Genomic DNA, 17,652 nt, shown 5'->3' with positions numbered 1-17,652 from the left:
TCCAGGTTTCATAAATGTTATTTATTTAATTTCATGATGTTGAAGATGGTCGATACCAACAAGTTTAAAGTTCTTGGTTGGTCCAAATCTTTGAGTACATCGGGCCTTGTGAAGTTATAAATGACATATTTCTCTATTTTATGCCATTTTAAACACAAAATGAGTAATCAATTAATGCAGAAAATAGTCCAATCAAAATTAGAACCACACAACTTCTGGTAATACTTAAACAAAACCAATTAAACTTCCTGTGAAAGGACAAAAGAGGAGACAGCTGCAACAAGGCTACGTCGTTAGTTTTGGTGGTGGTATTACAATTCGGATGCTTGCCCCTCGACCATGATTGGTCATAGATGCATTTATCAATGAAAAATGAATCAATAAATGTTCATTTTAGTAATTTTTAAACAGAAATTGAGTTGTTGAAAGAGTTGTCTGGTTCCAGCTTCACTGATGAGGATTTACATGATGATGAACTGAATATTTTTGGGTTTTAGACTGTTGGTCCAAATCTTTTTGACTACATCGGGCTGTGGACGTTTTAAAAGGACATTTTTCTCTATTTTCTGCCATTTTAAACAAACAGACAAAATGATGAATAAATTAATGGAAAAAATAATCAGCAGATTGTTAACGGTCATGAAAACATTCATTAGTTGTATCAAATGTCAGTACACCAGTTTCTGATCTCTATCTTCTCCTCTGTCGACTCTTTTCTGCCAAACTCTTTCAATACAAGAATAACTGGAAACAGGTGGAATTTTAGCTTATTGTAAAGTAAATGAATCTCAAAACGCTAAAAATGTGCGACCATGAGACAGAGAGAGAAAGGGATTTTCACTCTAGCAGGGTGAATTAAATCATCACTAAAGGACAGAGAAGGAGAAGAGAACAGGTACGATGGACAGCAGCAGAGGAACCGAGAGGGGAACCAGGTGAGCGGCTCCAGAGCCCGGCTGGTTGGTGCTGATCTGGCTGCGAGTGGTCCCAGAGCCCGGCTGGTTTGTTGTTATCTGGCTGGGAGTGGTCCCAGAGCCCGGCTGGTTTGTTGTTATCTGGCTGGAGTGGTCCCAGAGCCCGGCTGGTTTGTTGTTATCTGGCTGCGAGTGGTCCCAGAGCCCGGCTGGTTTGTTGTTATCTGGCTGCGAGTGGTCCCAGAGCCTGGCTGGTTGGTGCTGATCTGGCTGTTGATCCAGGACTGATACTGGGACACTCGGGTGTAGACTCCTGGGACATTAGGCAGGGCACAGCCTTGATCTGATCCAAAACTCACCACTCCAGCCTGGACCCAGACAGAGCCGTTTTTAGTCACCAGCGGGCCGCCTGAATCCCCCTGCAGACATCAGACAGGTCGGTTATACTTCATACTTCTACTCTCAGAGGGAAATACTGTCCTTTTTATTCACCAGTCAGATCTAATGATTAGTGCAGATTTAAACATGTGTGTTATCAGTTGATGGAGGAGTGTTTTGCAGACAGACTCACATAGCAGATGCCCTTTCCTCCCTGGGTCACACCAGCACAGATCATGTTGTTTGTGATTTTACCACCGTAGGTAACGTTACAATCACTGTTGGACACGAATCGAAGACTCACCTCCTGCAGCCTCTCTGGGAAAGGAAGTGGAGCTGAAAAAGAAAAGAGACATTAATGTTGGGTCTGTATTTTGTCTTTGTGTCAACAGTGTGTGTCTCACAGCCTGATCTTGTTGTGGTTTTCAAGCTAAGACACAGGAGACAGAGAATTTGGGCCCACATACACCGTCCTGCTGCCCCAGATACTCACTAGAGCACCACATGTGGATTCAGCTGTTTTAGGAAATTACTGAACCTTTTTAAACATGAAATTATATATCTGTGAAGATTTACATCTTTAGGAGGAACCAATGGGCTCGGAGCTGAGAGCAACAGACAGGAAGTCAGACAGTGTTGAGAGACGGGCCGACATGTTGCTGGTTTGAGTCTGTTCGTGGGATTTCCTTTTCCTTTAAAGGTTCAGTATCAAATATTTCTGAGGGTCTATTGAAAGAAATTCAATATAAGATCCATTAAGTTTTCAGTGGTGTATAAAGACCTTACATAATGAACCATTATGTTTTTATTACCTTAGAATGAGACATTTATATCTACATCACCGTGGGTCCTCTTACATGGACGTCGCCACGTTGCATCGTCATGTTTCTACAGTAGCTGAAAACGGACAATCAGCACTACAAAATGCGTTTCGTCACTACGTTCTTCTTGTTCTACTTCTGGTAGAATTCAGCCAGTGCAGACACTCATCACTATGTTTAATGACATGTTAACATGTTGTTTGGTTAGCTCTGTTGGTAAGGTGCAGGCCTCACACTTCAAGGACTGGGAGTTTGATCCTAGCTTGTCTCTCTTCAATAAATGGATTCTGCAGCGAATGTTTCTCAGATCACGGCATGTGCTGCACTGTTTTTGTTTGATCCACATCCATCAACCTACGGATGCTTTTTCATTTCCCCAGTATCTCCAGGCAGAGGACATTTAGGGGAATCATGTTTTCTGACAGCTCTTTCAGAGGTGTGTCAAGCAGCTACAGACTCTGTTAATGTTGTTCAGAATTTTTCAAAGTAAAAGTTCAGATAAACTCCAAATACTGCATTAGAGTAAACAAGCTTCTCGCTCTCTTATTTTTTTAGGCAAAACCACTGAAGAGGAAGTGATTATGTGAGTAACTGTTGCTGTCATGACTGAGATCTAGTTCAGCACCACTATCAAAGTATTTTTTATCTATAATTTTTGCCGCTATCAAAGCACCAATATCTGGCAGCGGGCCAGATATTAATGCTTTTTGACTTTGACCTGAGGCAGACCAAAATCAGTGGACAGGCTCAGTGGTTTCCATTTCATGCAGCCCTGGTTCCTGCGGTAAAAATCCCATTCTTCTTTCACATAGATGGCATTAGATGAGTCACTGTCGAGCACTTAAAGTCTTGGATAGACTTGAAACTCTCCTGTTTAAATCATCAGTACAAAAGATGAACAACTGTAAGAAAATATCCATCTGTCCATTTTCTGCCTCTGATCTACAGCAGGGTCTTTGTGGCAGCAGGCTCAGAAAGAAAGTCCAGACGGCCATGATCCATTTCTGAAGTAAAAGTCCTACATTCAAAATTTCACTTCAGTAAAAGCTATAAAAGTATAGTGACAAAGTTCGAAAAGTGATTTAGCATTTTTGCTGGTTTACTTGGACTTTTAATGACGTCATCTTGTCACCCATGAATGTGTGGTGTCTTGTGGTGTCGTTGTTTGCAAAATACAATACAAACTGAATTAATCCATTCAGTCATTCACTATTAATAAAACATTTTAAAATGACTGTCGAATAAATTTAAATTCTCACTCCAAGTTTGGATGTTCCCCCATCCGGTGACCCAGCAGGTCGTCCCGTTGTTAAAGACGCTGCCATCCATCGCCAGACACACGGGTCTGATGTAGTCGGTGAAGGTAACAGGTGAGGACAGCTTCAGCAAGGCTATGTCGTTATCGTTTGTGTTGGTATTATAGTTGGGATGCTGGATGAACTGGGACACAGTCCGGGACATCGCATTTGTATTCGACAAGTCTAGGGTGTCAAGGCCGAGGTTAACGGTGAGACCGGGTGTGGCGCTGAGAAGCAGAAAAGACAACATGTTTAAATATGTGATGGATACATGTGCTGTCTGTGTGTGAATTTTAAACTAAACTATCTTTAAACAAGTGACGTATATTGTGCGAGAATAGAGATGGAGTAGTAGAGATCAAGTGATTTCACACAAAACTAAATGTTACTGTCTCAGAACAAACCTTCTTCACTTTTGATGTCATGTATTGTAGAGATTATCTTTTAAATGTACAAAACATCATGTGTGTAATTCAGGGCACAATTCAAACAGGATGAAAAACATTGTTCTTGACTTTTCTGAAATAAGGTCCCAGTGGGCAGAATAGAGGGAATTGGCTCCCTCTGAGCAGCAGCATCTTCACTTGTCTTATTGTGCTTATTTTGTTTTTAATGCTGCAAAAAAAATTCCTCTTCTGGAACAATAAAGATCTGAACTGACATGAACAAGCTGTAATGGTGTCTGACTGTTACTAACAACATAAAGAAAAAATGGTTTTAATGTGGTTTACTGCGGCACCTTGATTGAAATTTTTCTTTGTTGCTATACAAGCTCACTGTGATTGTACATGTGAAGTCATGTGACAGGATCAGAGCTCACCTCTCAAAACAGCTAGCAGCAGTCAAGACCCACTGGTTGTTGATCAGGGAGCCTCCACAGAAATGAAATCCGTTCATCTGCAGACTGGCCTGCCAGGGCCACGACCCTGCAGGAGCATCCGCCCCTCCTGCAATCTTGGTGTTGTGCGGCGCAGTGCCACAAACTGGAGGCAAAGAAATTCATGTAAATGCTGCATAGGTATAGTTTACATTCAGGACCCCGAGGATCTGGAACAGCCCGAGGAAATCAGGTCTACTGAGTCAGTGATTCTCTTCATAGAACTTTTATAGGAGAGCCTTTCCTGATTTAACCTGAATTTATTTTATTATTATTTTTATTTTAGCTGTATTTTTATTCCTTAAAATGTATTTTTCTTGTTTTTATCTGTTTCTTCTTGTTATATGTGTTTTATCTTTAAACCTGATGGTTTTTACAAGCTGTGTATTTTCTGCCCTTGTAAAGGCACTTTGTAACATGGACTTTGAAACGGGCTCAATAAATAAAGATCAATATTATTAAAAAGAAAATGCTGACACCTGCTGCTAATATTTAGCATGTTGCATGCTGCTGGAAGCACAGCAGGAGCTGATGTAAGATTCAGAGGTTTTCTGTTGAAGTTCCGGAAAGGAAGCTGGATAAAAGTCATGAGTTCCCAACATGAATGTCTGAACCACACTTCATCACAATTTAACCAACATCTGTGGAGAGAAAGTATTTGACTCTTATGGAGCTTCAAAAGTGCAACTAAAAGCTGCTTTTCAAACCTGGACTGGATTCATTTTGAGGGTTCAAAAGTTTTGAACTCAGAAGAAAACAGTAATCCAATGAACAAAAGAAAGAATGAGGATAGAACTCACCATCCGACTGGGCCTTGCTTCCTGCAGGAGAGACACAAATAACAATACATTTAGTCACAGGAAACTGTCTGCTTGTTTGAGTGATGATAATCTTCATGAATCTAAGATGGTTTTGACAGACATATTTACATTTCTGAGAACAAAAGCGACTGATTCCTCCTGCGTTCCTGAGGCCCCATCTGCATCTTTTAAATGCAGACCTTTTTCATTTTTAAACTCTGGGGTAGAGTTTTAGTGTGGACAGGCGAAAACAGAGGACTGTAAAAACGATGCAGATTAGACCATCTGCTTCACGTTTACACCGACATGCGCATGCCCAGTGTACGTAAACAGTCAACAGATGTGCGTTTTCAGTCGTTTTAATAATGACCGATGATCACATCTGAGACGCAGATAAAGAACTAGTGTGGACGGAGATCATATTCATTTTAAACTATCTTTAAACAAAAACGCAGTAATCTGGAAGTAGCCTGAGACACTCGAGTTGTCAACTTTAATTCACTTTGTTATGTTGTGTTAAGTATACTCAATAAATTGTTTTACTACAAAAAAATTGTCACAGATGCATTTCTTAGCTTATTAATCTAATAAAACTGTTATTTAGCCTCCTGCCAACACACAGAGAGTCAAACTGCCGGTTCTTCTTTTCAAGTAAAGAAACCCCTACAAATGGTTCAGAACGCAGCAGCACGTCTGGTTTTTGATCAGCCCAAAAGGACTCATGTCCCTCCATTATTCAGTGACCTCCACTGGGTCCCTGTGGCCCCCCCCTGAATCATGTTTAAATCACTAATGCTGCACACAGAGTGACTGCTGGGTCTGCACCATCTACCTAAACTCCATAATACAAGCCTACGTTCCTTCTGGGCCACTGAGCTCCTCCAACGAACGCCGCCTGGCTCTGCGATCCCTACACACAAAGCAATCTCAGTCCCTGTTCTCATCTGTGACACCATGATGGTGGAACGAGCTACCACATGCCGGCAGAGCAGGGCGTCCCTCTCTAACTTCTAGAAGCTCCTGAAAACACCCTTAAACTCTAACATACACTCACTGTGCTCTTCTTCTTCTATCCCTTTACAATGCACTGGTATTGATTGCACTTTTTGGTAACTCTCTTGCTGTACTGATGCTTTGTTGGTGCTTGTATGTTGTTCCTCAAATGTAAGTGACTTTGAATAAAAGCGTCTGCCATGGTGCTTCACCATGGATTCACTGGTGGGTAATGAGGGAGACCTTGTACTCAATCCTGAGTGAGACGGGAAGCCAGTGGAGTGATTTGAGGATGGTGGTGATGTGGTCATGTTTGCGCACCCTCAACAGGATCCTAGCAGGTTCTGAAGGCTTTTCTCAGGGATCCCGCTGGAGCGCATTGCAGTAGTCCAGCCTGGAGGAGACAAAAGTGTGGACAAGCTTTTCCGCATCTGCAGGAGTGAGTGTGGAACGGAATTTGGCAATGTTCCTGAGGTGGAAAATGGAGGTCTTGGAGAGATGTTTGATGTAAGCCTCAAAGGTCAGATGAGAGTCCATTTTAACACCCAGGTTGGTGGCTGATGTTGAAAGTGGAATATTTTTGCTAGAGAAGGTGATGCTGAGAATGTCAGATGACCGAACCTGGTGTGGAGTGCCGACTAAGATGGCTCCAGTCTTGCAGAAGGTTTTGCTTCACACATGCTCCACCAGAGCACTGCGCTCCCAGAATGCAGGGTTACTTGTGGTTCCTAGAGTCTCCAAAAGTAGACTAGGAGCCAGAGCGTTCAGCTATCAAGCTCCTCTCCTGTGGAACCAGGTTCCAGTTTGGGTTCAGGAGGCAGACACCATCTCCACATTTAAGAGTAGGCTTAAGACTTTCCTCTTTGATAAAGCTTATAGTTAGGGCTGGCTCAGGTGAGTCCTGAACCATTCCTTAGTTATGCTGCTATAGGCCTAAGACTGCCGGGGGATTTCCAATTTTATTTATATAGCACAAAATCACAATCACAACAGTTATCTCACAGCACTTTTCATAAAAGAGCAGGTCTAGATCGTACTCTATGATGCTATTTCCAGAAGCCCAACTGTTCCCACCAAGAGCAGCACTAGGAGACAGAGGCAAGGAAAAACTTCATTTAAGAGGCAGAAACCTCGAGCAGAACCATGACTCTGGGTGGGATCCGGTTGGTGTGAAGGAGAGAGAGGGAGAGAGGGGGAGAGAGAGAGAGAGAAAGGGCAGGAGAGGAAGAGAGAGAAAAAGAGAGGGATGGAACGAGAGAGAGAGAGGGGAGGGAGGCAGCCTACATAATATACACACACAGAGATACAGACAGTAAAGGTGATGTTGCTATAGACTAAATGAAAAATGGTACAGATATTTATAGTAGTGTTAATGGTAACAGTCGTAATGTTAATGATTATAATAACAATAATAACAATAGGACTAGTAACAGTAGTCGTTGCAGCAGAGGGTGTCGAGCAGGAACACGGGGGCAGCAGGTGACCCGCAACCACAGATCCAGACTCCACAGCTCCAGAGCCAGAAAACCTGCAGGAAGTGATAGGAGGAGAGAGGAGAGGGACGAGAAAGCACAAGACTAGCGGAAAGGGGAGAAGTTGTGTTAGTAACATGCAATAATGGGATGAGGTTGCATACAGAGGGAGAGAAAGTAGAGGAGAGAGGAGCTCAGTGCATCATGGGAAATCCCCCGGCAGTCTAGGCCTATAGCAGCATAACTAAGGGATGGTTCAGGACTAACCTGAGCCAGCCCTAACTATAAGCTTTATCAAAGAGGAAAGTCTTAAGCCTACTCTTAAATGTGGAGATGGTGTCTGCCTCCTGAACCCAAACTGGAACCTGGTTCCACAGGAGAGGAGCTTGATAGCTGAACGCTCTGGCTCCTAGTCTACTTTTGGAGACTCTAGGAACCACAAGTAACCCTGCATTCTGGGAGCGCAGTGCTCTGGTGGGGTAGTAAGGTACTATGAGCTCTTTAAGATAAGATGGTGCCTGACCATTAAGAGCTTTGTAGGTAAGAAGAAGGATTTTAAATTCTATTCTGGATTTTACTGGAAGCCAATGCAAAGAAGCTAAGACAGGAGAAATGTGATCTCTTTTCCTGGTTCCTGTCAGAACACGTGCTGCAGCATTCTGGATCAGCTGAAGAGTCTTAACGGACTTTTTCGAGCAGCCTGATAATAAAGAATTGCAGTAATCCAGCCTAGAAGTAACAAATGCATGGACTAGTTTTTCTGCATCATTTTTAGACAGGATGTTCCTGATTTTCGCAATATTACGTAGGTGAAAAAAGGCGGTCCTTGAAATTTGCTTAATGTGAGACTTAAACGACATGTCCTGATCAAAGATAACTCCAAGATTCCTCACAGTGGTGCTGGAGGCCAGGGCGATGCCATCCAGGGAAACTATATCTTTAGATAATGCGTCACGGAGGTGCTTAGGCCCCAGAACAATAACTTCAGTTTTATCTGAGTTTAACATTAGAAAATTACAGTTCATCCAGGTTTTAAGATCCTGAAGGCACATTTGAAGTTTAGCTAACTGATAATATTGCCTAAAGGAAGCATATATAAAGTGAAGAGGATTGGTCCGAGGACAGATCCTTGAGGAACTCCATGACTAACTTTGGCGTGCATGGAGGACTCATCGTTAACATGTACAAACTGAAATCAATCTGATAAATAGGACTTAAACCAGCTTAGAGCGGTTCCTTTAATAACAATGAAATGTTCCAGTCTCTGCAATAGGATCTGATGGTCAATGGTATCAAATGCAGCACTAAGATCTAATAAAACCAGTACAGAGACAAGTCCTTTGTCTGATGCAATAAGGAGGTTGTTAGTAATTTTCACCAGTGCTGTCTCTGTGCTATGATGAGCTCTAAATCCTGAAAATCCTCAAATAAACTATTGCTCTGTAGAAAGTCACACAGCTGTTTAGCAACTGCTTTCTCCAGAACCTTAGAGAGAAATGGAAGGTTAGATATAGGTCTATAGTTTGCTAAAACATCCGGATCAAGTTTGGTCTTTTTCAGAAGAGGTTTAATTACAGCTACTTTAAAGTACTGTGGTACATAGCCTGTTGATAAAGATAGATTGAGCATATCTAGTATAGAAGTGCTGACTAAGGGTAAAACATCTTTAAGCAGCCTAATCGGGATGGGGTCGAAGAGGCAGGTTGATGGTTTAGATGAAGAAATTATTGAAGTTAGTTGGTAAAGATTGAGGGAAGCAAAACAGTCTAAACATATATCTGGTTCTACAGCTGTTTCTAAGGTTCCTGAGTTAAGAGATAAGTTGGTGCCAGCTGAGGGCAGGTCTTGGTGAATTTTGTCTCTAATAGCTAGAATTTTATCATTAAAGAAGCTCATGAAGTCGTAACTACTGAGAGCTATGGGAATACTTGGCTCAATAGAGCTGTGACTCTCTGTCAGCCTGGCTACATTGCTGAAAAGAAACCTGGGGTTGTTCCTATTTTCCTCTGTTAATGACGAGTAGTACGCTGCTCTAGCATTACGGAGGACCTTCCTATAAGTTTTAAAACTATCTTGCCAAATTAAACGAGAATTTTCCACTTTGGTGGAACGCCAATTCCTCTCAAGTTTCCGCGATATTTGCTTTAATTTGTGAGTTTCAGTATTATACCATGGAGCTAAACGTCTTTGTTTTAGTATTTTCTTTTTTAGAGGGGCTACAGAGTCGAGTGTCATTCGCAGCGAGCCTGCAGCACTATCAACAAGATGATCGATTTGGGAGGGACTGAAATTAGCATAGGAGTCCTCCGTTACTTTGTGACTTGATAATGAATTTAGAGCTGATGGAATCGCATCCTTAAATTTAGCTACAGCACTATCAGACAGACATCTTGGATAGACATTTTTGCCCAGTGGCGTGTAGTTGAGCAATACAAACTCAAAAGTTATCAAACAGTGGTCGGACAAAGAGGGATTCTGTGGGAACACTATTAAATGTTCAATTTCAATACCATACACCAAAACAAGGTCGAGGGTGTGGTTAAAACAGTGAGTCCATTTAACTCTCCTATTCGTTTGCACTATTGCTCTTGTGGTTTTAATTTTTATGAGGTTTTTATGCACAGCTCCTCTTCTGTTTACCTTTTTAAATAATTTCGATGGTCGGGGGACAGACACCGTCACTATAGGATTTTCACTAAGAAAATTGTGGTCAGACACACTCAGATCATACGCCAGAAGGTTGCTAATGGGGGCGGAGTTGGAAATGACCAGTTCCAGTGTGTGCCCCCTGGAGTGTGTGGAGACATGGACATGTTGTTGGAGGTTGAGGCAGTCCAGTAGTTGCAGAAACTCACCTGCAAAGTGGCAGGAGGGGTTGTCTAAATGAATATTAATATCTCCAAGTAATGGGTGCAGAGTGTTGTGAGAAGGTCGTGCATCTCTGAGAGGAAAGCTGAGTTGGGTTTGGGGGGCCGGTAGATGAGGAGCATTGTCATGGGGAAACAGGGTTTACATTTAAATGCTAGGCATTCAAATGAGCACAGTGTAGGCAGGGGGACGGGGGACAGCTCCAAGTCCTGTTGGTGTGTGACAGCTAGGCCGCCACCACGACCAGTGCTGCGGGCTCTCTCCAGGTAGCTGTAACCGAGGGGACAGACTTAATAAAGCGCTGAGTAAACCCCTGGCTGGTGCCATGTTTCTGTCAGGCACATGAAGTCTAATCCCTTGTCCATGATGTGGTATTGCATGAAGGATGCTTTATTTGTGAGGGATTGTGTATTGAAAAGTTCTTTTTTGAGTGCTGATGCTGTGGTGAATCTCTGTACACTGGAATCCACTCCATGTTTTCTGGCCTGCTTGGAGAGATGTTGCGATGTTTCCCATGTTGCGAGCACTGAGAGTGAAACTGCTCTGATGACGCGGCAGACGTGCGACAGTGGTCCAGATAGATAGTATATGTTTGAAGCAGCCTGGCCAGGCTGATGGTAAAGAACCTTTCGATGGGAACTTCTGTGGATGTAACGCGTGGCCAAAGTCCAAGTTCTTTGATGGCAATGCACGTTGGAATGGAGCAGTTGTTGAGAGTTATCAGCTGTGGGATAGAGTACTTGAGCTTTATGCCGGTCGCTGAAAGTGTTAGCCTGGAGCTAGCCATTAGCCAAACACAGAGATGGAGGACTGTCAGGTACAGGAAGAAGATGGTCCATATCATGGCACCGGGGTGCACGAGGCACGGAGGACTGGCTTGAAGCAGCTGACAGCTAGCTACCAACTGCGGAGGTATCGTCTCGAGGCAAATCGGGACAGGGACAGCTAGATGGCTGCCCCAGACAAACAATCCGCTGATATTGGAGGAGATGTCAGTAGGTAAGTAAAGCCTTCAATTTTGTATCAATCCGTGCAAAAACTCAAGAAAAATACTATTCAGAACAAGAAAAACGGCGGAGAAGCAGCAAACAACAAACGCCAGCGTCCTCTACTGCTCCTCGTCCTCCAGAAAGACAGAGACATCCTAATAATGTTATGGATGTAATATCATCCCTGCTGGGTCAGCATACATGCAGGCATGATTTAGTCTTCCTTCTTTTGTCATGTTCTAAGGGTGAGAACGGAAGATTTGGTCAAAAAGAAATTGTTAAAGTTACTGACTGGTGTTGCATGTTTGTGAGTCATTTTATAAGCAGTAGCTTGTTTTATCTTAAATAAATAAGTAAGTAAGTAAAAAAATAAATGCCAATAAAATCACTTTCATTCATTTCTTGTTGCAAGCTGTTTTTCAAAACATTTTAAAAAATGCTTTTAAAAGGTGGTGGGGACATGCCCTTGATTGGTTAGGCAAGCCAGTTGCTAGTCATGCTAGAGTGGACTCGGTAGATATAATATAACGGGTAAATGGCCATGCCCCCACCCCCTCTGTCACACTCTGTCACACTCTGCCGGGTCATTGTATGTTGTCACCCTGTGTAGCAGTGTGTTTCGTGTCGTCCAACCTGCCTCACCCACACCAAACCATGACAGAATGACCCGACCTAATACAGACCCAGCGGACATTGTTAAATTGCCCAGCACCTGGGAGAAACTGGGGGTGCCTAAAGAGGAGCTAACAGCCGAGAAGCCGCAGTTTTTTGAGTTACTCTCAATTATGTGGAGAACGGACCCAGAAATGGCCCTGCTCGTTGCCTCCTCCCGATGGAGAAGGACTTTTGAATTTGAGGCTGTATCGAGACTTTGCTCTGCAACCCCCCAGTGTTTGACTGCTAAGCCTGCTAGCCCCGAGCCCCGGCCTGCCGGCTGCACGCAGGGAAGCATCCACTCGTCCTGCCCGGCTAGCGCTGCCAGTCGCCAGTCTGATCCCTGGCCCGCTAGCGCTGCTGGCTCCAGGCTATATGTTCCCCAGCCTGCTAACCCCCTGCCTGCCCTGCCTGATTACCGGCCAGCTAGCGCAGCTAGCCTATGGCCTGATAGCCTGGAGGCTAGGCTTCCCCTGGAGTTCTCCTTTGAAGGGAGTCGCCTGGCCATCTTTTCAGGTTCCCGTGGTGGTCATCGGAGGCGACCAGGTCACCAGCAGCGACCCGTCAGCAACCAGCCTGATCTCCGGCCTGCTAGCGCTGCTAGCAGCCAGCCTGATCACCAGCTGATTCCTGTTCCTTGTGCTCCGTCAGTGGTCCGACCGGCACCTGCTTTGCTGGTGGTCCGATCGACTCCTGTTCCCTTGTCGGTGGTCCGACCAACACCAGCTTCGTTGGTGGCCCAGCCAACTCCCATTCCTCGTGCTCCGTCGGTGGTCCGACCGGCACCTGCTTCTCCGGTGGCCCAGCCGACTCCTGTTCCCAGTGCTCCGTTGGTGGTCCGACCAACACCAGCTTCGTTGGTGGCCCAGCCGACTCCTGTTTCCTCGCCGGTGGTCCGACCGGCACCTGCTTCGCCGGTGGCCCGACCGGCACCAGCTTTGCCGGTGGCCCAGCCGACTCCTGTTCCCTCGTCGGTGGTCTGACCAACACCAGCTTCATTGGTGGCCCAGCCGACTCCTGTTCCTCGTGCTCCGTCGGTGGTCCGACCAACACCAGCTCCGTTGGTGGCCCAGCCGACTCCTGTTCCCAGTGCTCCGTTGGTGGTCCGACCAACACCAGCTTCGTTGGTGGCCCAGCCGACTCCTGTTTCCTCGCCGGTGGTCCGACCGGCACCTGCTTCGCCGGTGGCCCGACCGGCACCAGCTTTGCCGGTGGCCCAGCCGACTCCTGTTCCCTCGTCGGTGGTCCGACCAACACCAGCTTCGTTGGTGGCCCAGCCGACTCCTGTTCCCTCGCCGGTGGTCCGACCGGCACTTGCTTCGCCGGTGGCCCGACCGGCACCGGCTTTGCCGGTGGCCCAGCCGACTCCTGTTCCCTCGTCGGTGGTCTGACCAACACCAGCTTCATTGGTGGCCCAGCCGACTCCTGTTCCTCGTGCTCTGTCAGTGGTCCGACCAACACCAGCTCCGTTGGTGGCCCAGCCGACTCCTGTTCCCTCGTCGGTGGTCCGACCGGCACCAGCTCCGTTGGTGGCCCACCCGACTCCTGCTCCTCGTGTCCGGTCCATGGTCCTCAGCCCAGCTGTCTCGTCGGTGGTCCCGCCAACACCATCTCCGTTGGTGGTCCAGCCGATTCCTGTTCCTAGTGCTCAGTCAGTGGTCAGACCGACTCCAGCACCTCGTGTCCGGTCCATGGTCCTCAGCCCAGCTGTCTTGCCGGTGGTCCTCAGCCCAGCTGCTCAGTCCGTGGACCTCAGCCCAGCTGCAGCTCCAGAGCACCAGAGCTTTGGGTGCCGACCTCCGGAGAGGTCTTGCCGTCGGCCTCCCGCTTGGTCTCCAGTGGGTTTCCAGCCTCTTTGTTGGCCTTCCTGCCGTCCCCCTGAACAGTCCGGCCACCAGGGCCATACTCCGGGACGGCCACCTGAACTCTGTGGACCACCCAGTTGGGTCGTCCTCCCAGGCGACCTCCTGAACTCTGTTCTCCCCCTGATTTGCCCGGCCTCATGGGTCACCCTCCGGGACGACCCCCTGAACTCTGTTGCCCACCTGGTCTGTTGTGTTATCCTCCAGGATGACCCCCTGAACTTTTGTTCCCCTCTGGACGCCTCGGTCAGCCCACCTGAACTGTTTTGCCCTCCTGGTCTGCTGTGTCGACCTCCGGGTCTGCCCCCTGAACTTGTTTACCTCTGGCCGCCTTGGTCGGCCTCCTGAACTGCCTTGCCCTGCCAGTATTTGGCCCTTTGAAACTTTTTGTTTTGTTTTTCTGATTCTAGATTCTAGATCTACAAACAAACTCTTCATTGTCCACAAATGGAAATCAGTGACTTGTACATTAAGCCCAGAATTTGAATGAATGCAAAATTATTTGTCTGTGTGTGAGCGTCATATTTAATTTGTAGATTGTTTTGCAATTGTTTTCAGTATTTTTACTATTACTACTACTACTGTATATGCTGCTCTCGCTAACCCATGTGGACTGGATTGTAGCATGCTGAGCGCAAAGAGAGACAATTTAAGAAAGACAAATGTGGGGAAAAACCCTTTTTAAACTTTATTTTAGGGCAAAATCATCAAACATTTACTGATTATATACATGCATATTTTATGTCCTGGTGACCTCTGAAAGTGCAGCTACAGATCTCTGCCCATTGATTTAGGTAGGGGCCTGATCATGTTACTCCAAAATAACTTCTTCACCAACCACACTATGAAAGTCCACACAAGATTACATGCGGAGAAGATAATGTCCATGTTTCAGCTCTTATTTTGAAAGGCTTATTGAGGCATTACTGTTTTACCACAGAGAGTGTGAATATGATCTACATGATTTACTTATGGTAAAAACAAAATGATTTGTGGTTAAATGCAAAGCCTGCCCTCCAACAATCTTGTTGTTGAGTGTAGGCTGACCACACAGTGAGGAGAGGGACAGTAAAGACAAAGCGAGCACGCGGGGATGAAAGGAACAAAACGTTTATGTCACAAAAATCTGTTAAAAATGACAAACAGGAAGTAAAAAAAAGTGAGCATCTAGTTGTGACTGAGACTCTGAAAATAACAAAAATAAACAGAAAACAACAACATTGTATATGTAAATGTCTCAGGCTACATTGACATGTTATATTTATATGGGTGGACATTTGTAATCATCTGTAACATTTATTACTAAACTCATACTGAAAGATTTTTGATTAGTGACACTTTAAACCTGGTCTTCTTTTGTTGTTGTTGTTCATTTGCCCATCTCTAGTTTTCAGCAATAAATCTGATTTATTCTTGAACCCATCGCTCCTGTGCCTTGATTTTTCATCCCCAAATTCATTTTTATTTGTTAGTCCCATATCCCCTAGATGCCAGGGATATAACACAACTGAACTTACTGACAAATTTCAGCTCTGGTTCAACTTAAATTTAATATCATTACTTTATTATTATTACTAATTTTTACTTAATATAATAAAGTAACTTATGAACTTGCATGTTCTGCAAGTGGAGGATTTTGTGTCTGTTTCATGCTGGCTTGTCACTCACAATTGCAGACGGATTATATAGGTAAAGCTTCATAAATATTCCATAAAGTTTTGTACTTTTCATTGCTACATGCAGCTTTGTAAAAAGTTTAAATAAATTCAGGATTTCCACTAGTACGTGATACTTTTTCCTCTAACAACTACCAGACAGCAGTTATTAGATCTCAAACATGATTAGTTCAGGTGTGCACAGTGAGGAGGGTTCTTACCTTGTGTCAGGAGAGTCAGCAGAGCTGCCACACAGATCACTTTGTAGAAAGCCATAACTGTAAATGCATATCATCAGATCTGCACCACCATAAATACCCTTCTTCTCCCCTCCCTCTCACCTTTTGTTTACCTCCAACACAAACACAACTGTCCAATGACACACCTGACACCACTCTTATCACTTGTTTTACATGAATTGAGTTTAATTGGACAGGGACTCACTTGTTATCTGCCACTAAATTGTCTGTGAAGGTTCTCAGTCATCCAGGTCAAAGTTATCCAAGGAAGGTTATAATCAAGGACAACTGGACCTGGTTCAAGAGACTGGAAGACGTTTCATCCCTCATCCAAGAGATTTAGGGTTCTTGCAACATTTTTGAAGTCAAATTTAATGCTTTTTAAGACTTTTTAAAGACCTCAACAAATGTAAATTTAAGACCCCAACATTTGAAACCATTTCTTTGACAGAAAAAAATGCACCTTATCTCTTTTAGTAGGCACTGCCATATTTGGCAGTTTTATTTTCACCCCAGGTGAATGATTGTTTACACCTGTCATTAAAATGCGTTTTGGGTGATCAGGTGGCCAAAATGTACATGTGTGAATCCAACAGAAACATATTGAGGACAGATTGTGATCCGATCAGTAAAACCGCCTCAAGAACACCATGACCACATGAATGCAAATTCAGTGTCTATCCACATACAACAACTACTTGGGCGGAAATATGTCACAGTCTTCTGCAAAATCCAAAAGTCTGACAGCTCAAACAGTGGCGATTATTTTTGGTGAACTGATCATGTCCATTTATGAAGGTGAACTAGGGCTGGGCAATGAAACAATAGTGATAATTATCGTGTTCAATAACAATATAAAAAATGTTAGTGTCAGTAAATATTTGATTCAATTTATTTGAATCATGAACGAATTAGCACTTTCTTTCCTATTAAGATGACTATTTTGTTGAGGAAAAGGGACCATAAAGAAAAGTTTAAAAGTACTATTAACCATCTGGTTTCTTCAGCTTTCACTCAGGAGCAAAAATCAGCCTTTAAACATTTGGGCCATATCACCCCGCCCTAACTGATACACTGCTGTTAAACTCAATATAAACTACTAAAACAACAGAAAAGAGTAGCCTACACATAAAGAAAGGTAGCAAGTAAACGATCCCGGACCGAACTCAAGTTTCACTTTCACTTACGGCCGAGCTAACACACAGGCGCACCGCTAAAGGGAGAGGTGAACATGGATAATCCATGGAGGAAACTAATCACAGTAAAAGACACTTCAGAGAGTTATTTTAACCTGTGATGATACTTTTTTGTACCTGCGCAAATGAAAGGAGGATGTGATGTACAGTTGTTTGAGCAAGACAGAACCATTGGTTCTTCCTCCATATAATATAATATGACAGGCAGCCAGACGTCAAAGTCTGCAGCTAACGTAAACTTAACTATATTAATGTCAGAGTATCGCATTGTTAAATACAAAAAAATCATCCAAATACTGGCTAATTAGGCGTTTTAGGTGCATGACAATTTCCCCACCAGCCTTAAACGCATCATTGGCAAATTTAAGACCTTAATTTAAAGTCTTAATTGAGACTCTTTAAGGAGCCGCAGGAACCTTGAGACTTGTCGGGAAATTCAGCTATTTACAGTTTATTTCTGCTGACACACGTTTTCCTTTTTTCAGAACTCTACACACTGCATTCAAAATGCCTAAACACATCTCAAAATGAAGTATTTGCATCAAATGGTAAATACTTTTTTCATATTAGTACATTTGTGGATATCATGCACACACTGCTGTTCTAAATCTAAAGCTTCTTGGTCTTTCATAGGCT

The 17,652-nt window shown here is 44.2% G+C and overlaps 1 protein-coding gene across 2 annotated transcripts; it reads right to left on the bottom strand.

Moving 5' to 3' along the window:
* On the bottom strand, positions 1 to 15,928 carry LOC119896561 (trypsin-like). 2 transcript variants are annotated; one of them, XM_038710037.1, is made up of 7 exons: positions 15,803 to 15,928; positions 5,089 to 5,109; positions 4,232 to 4,394; positions 3,373 to 3,638; positions 1,486 to 1,628; positions 1,172 to 1,333; positions 1 to 1,004 (listed from the first exon to the last, which is right to left on the bottom strand). In XM_038710037.1, the coding sequence occupies exons 1-7, from the start codon at positions 15,855 to 15,857 to the stop codon at positions 867 to 869; spliced, it is 948 nt and encodes a 315-aa protein (XP_038565965.1). In that variant the 5' UTR covers positions 15,858 to 15,928; the 3' UTR covers positions 1 to 866. The 2 variants fall into 2 exon arrangements, with proteins under 2 accessions (XP_038565965.1, XP_038565966.1); XM_038710038.1 differs by lacking the exon at positions 15,803 to 15,928 and adding an exon at positions 6,403 to 6,764.
* Positions 15,929 to 17,652: the final 1,724 nt, after the last annotated feature.

The sequence above is a fragment of the Micropterus salmoides genome, unplaced genomic scaffold (genome assembly GCF_014851395.1).
Source record: "Micropterus salmoides isolate LMB-PRFRI ecotype aquatic unplaced genomic scaffold, ASM1485139v1 Ms_hic_scaffold_10, whole genome shotgun sequence".
NCBI lineage: Eukaryota > Metazoa > Chordata > Actinopteri > Centrarchiformes > Centrarchidae > Micropterus > Micropterus salmoides.
Note: the sequence above shows the minus strand (reverse complement) of the source record. Positions and strands in the feature narration are given on the sequence as shown.

What these genes read in the sequence shown, in the direction of transcription:
- LOC119896561 (XM_038710037.1), bottom strand. Translation starts at nt 15,857, where the DNA reads ATGGCTTTCTACAAAGTGATCTGTGTGGCAGCTCTGCTGACTCTCCTG. An exon ending in AAGCAAGGCCCAGTCGGATG is followed by an intron (nt 4,395 to 5,088) that starts GTGAGTTCTATC and finishes CTTTGCCTCCAG; the next exon opens with TTTGTGGCACTGCGCCGCAC. An exon ending in TCAACAGCCAGATCAGCACC is followed by an intron (nt 1,005 to 1,171) that starts AACCAGCCAGGC and finishes CAGATAACAACA; the next exon opens with AACCAGCCGGGCTCTGGGAC.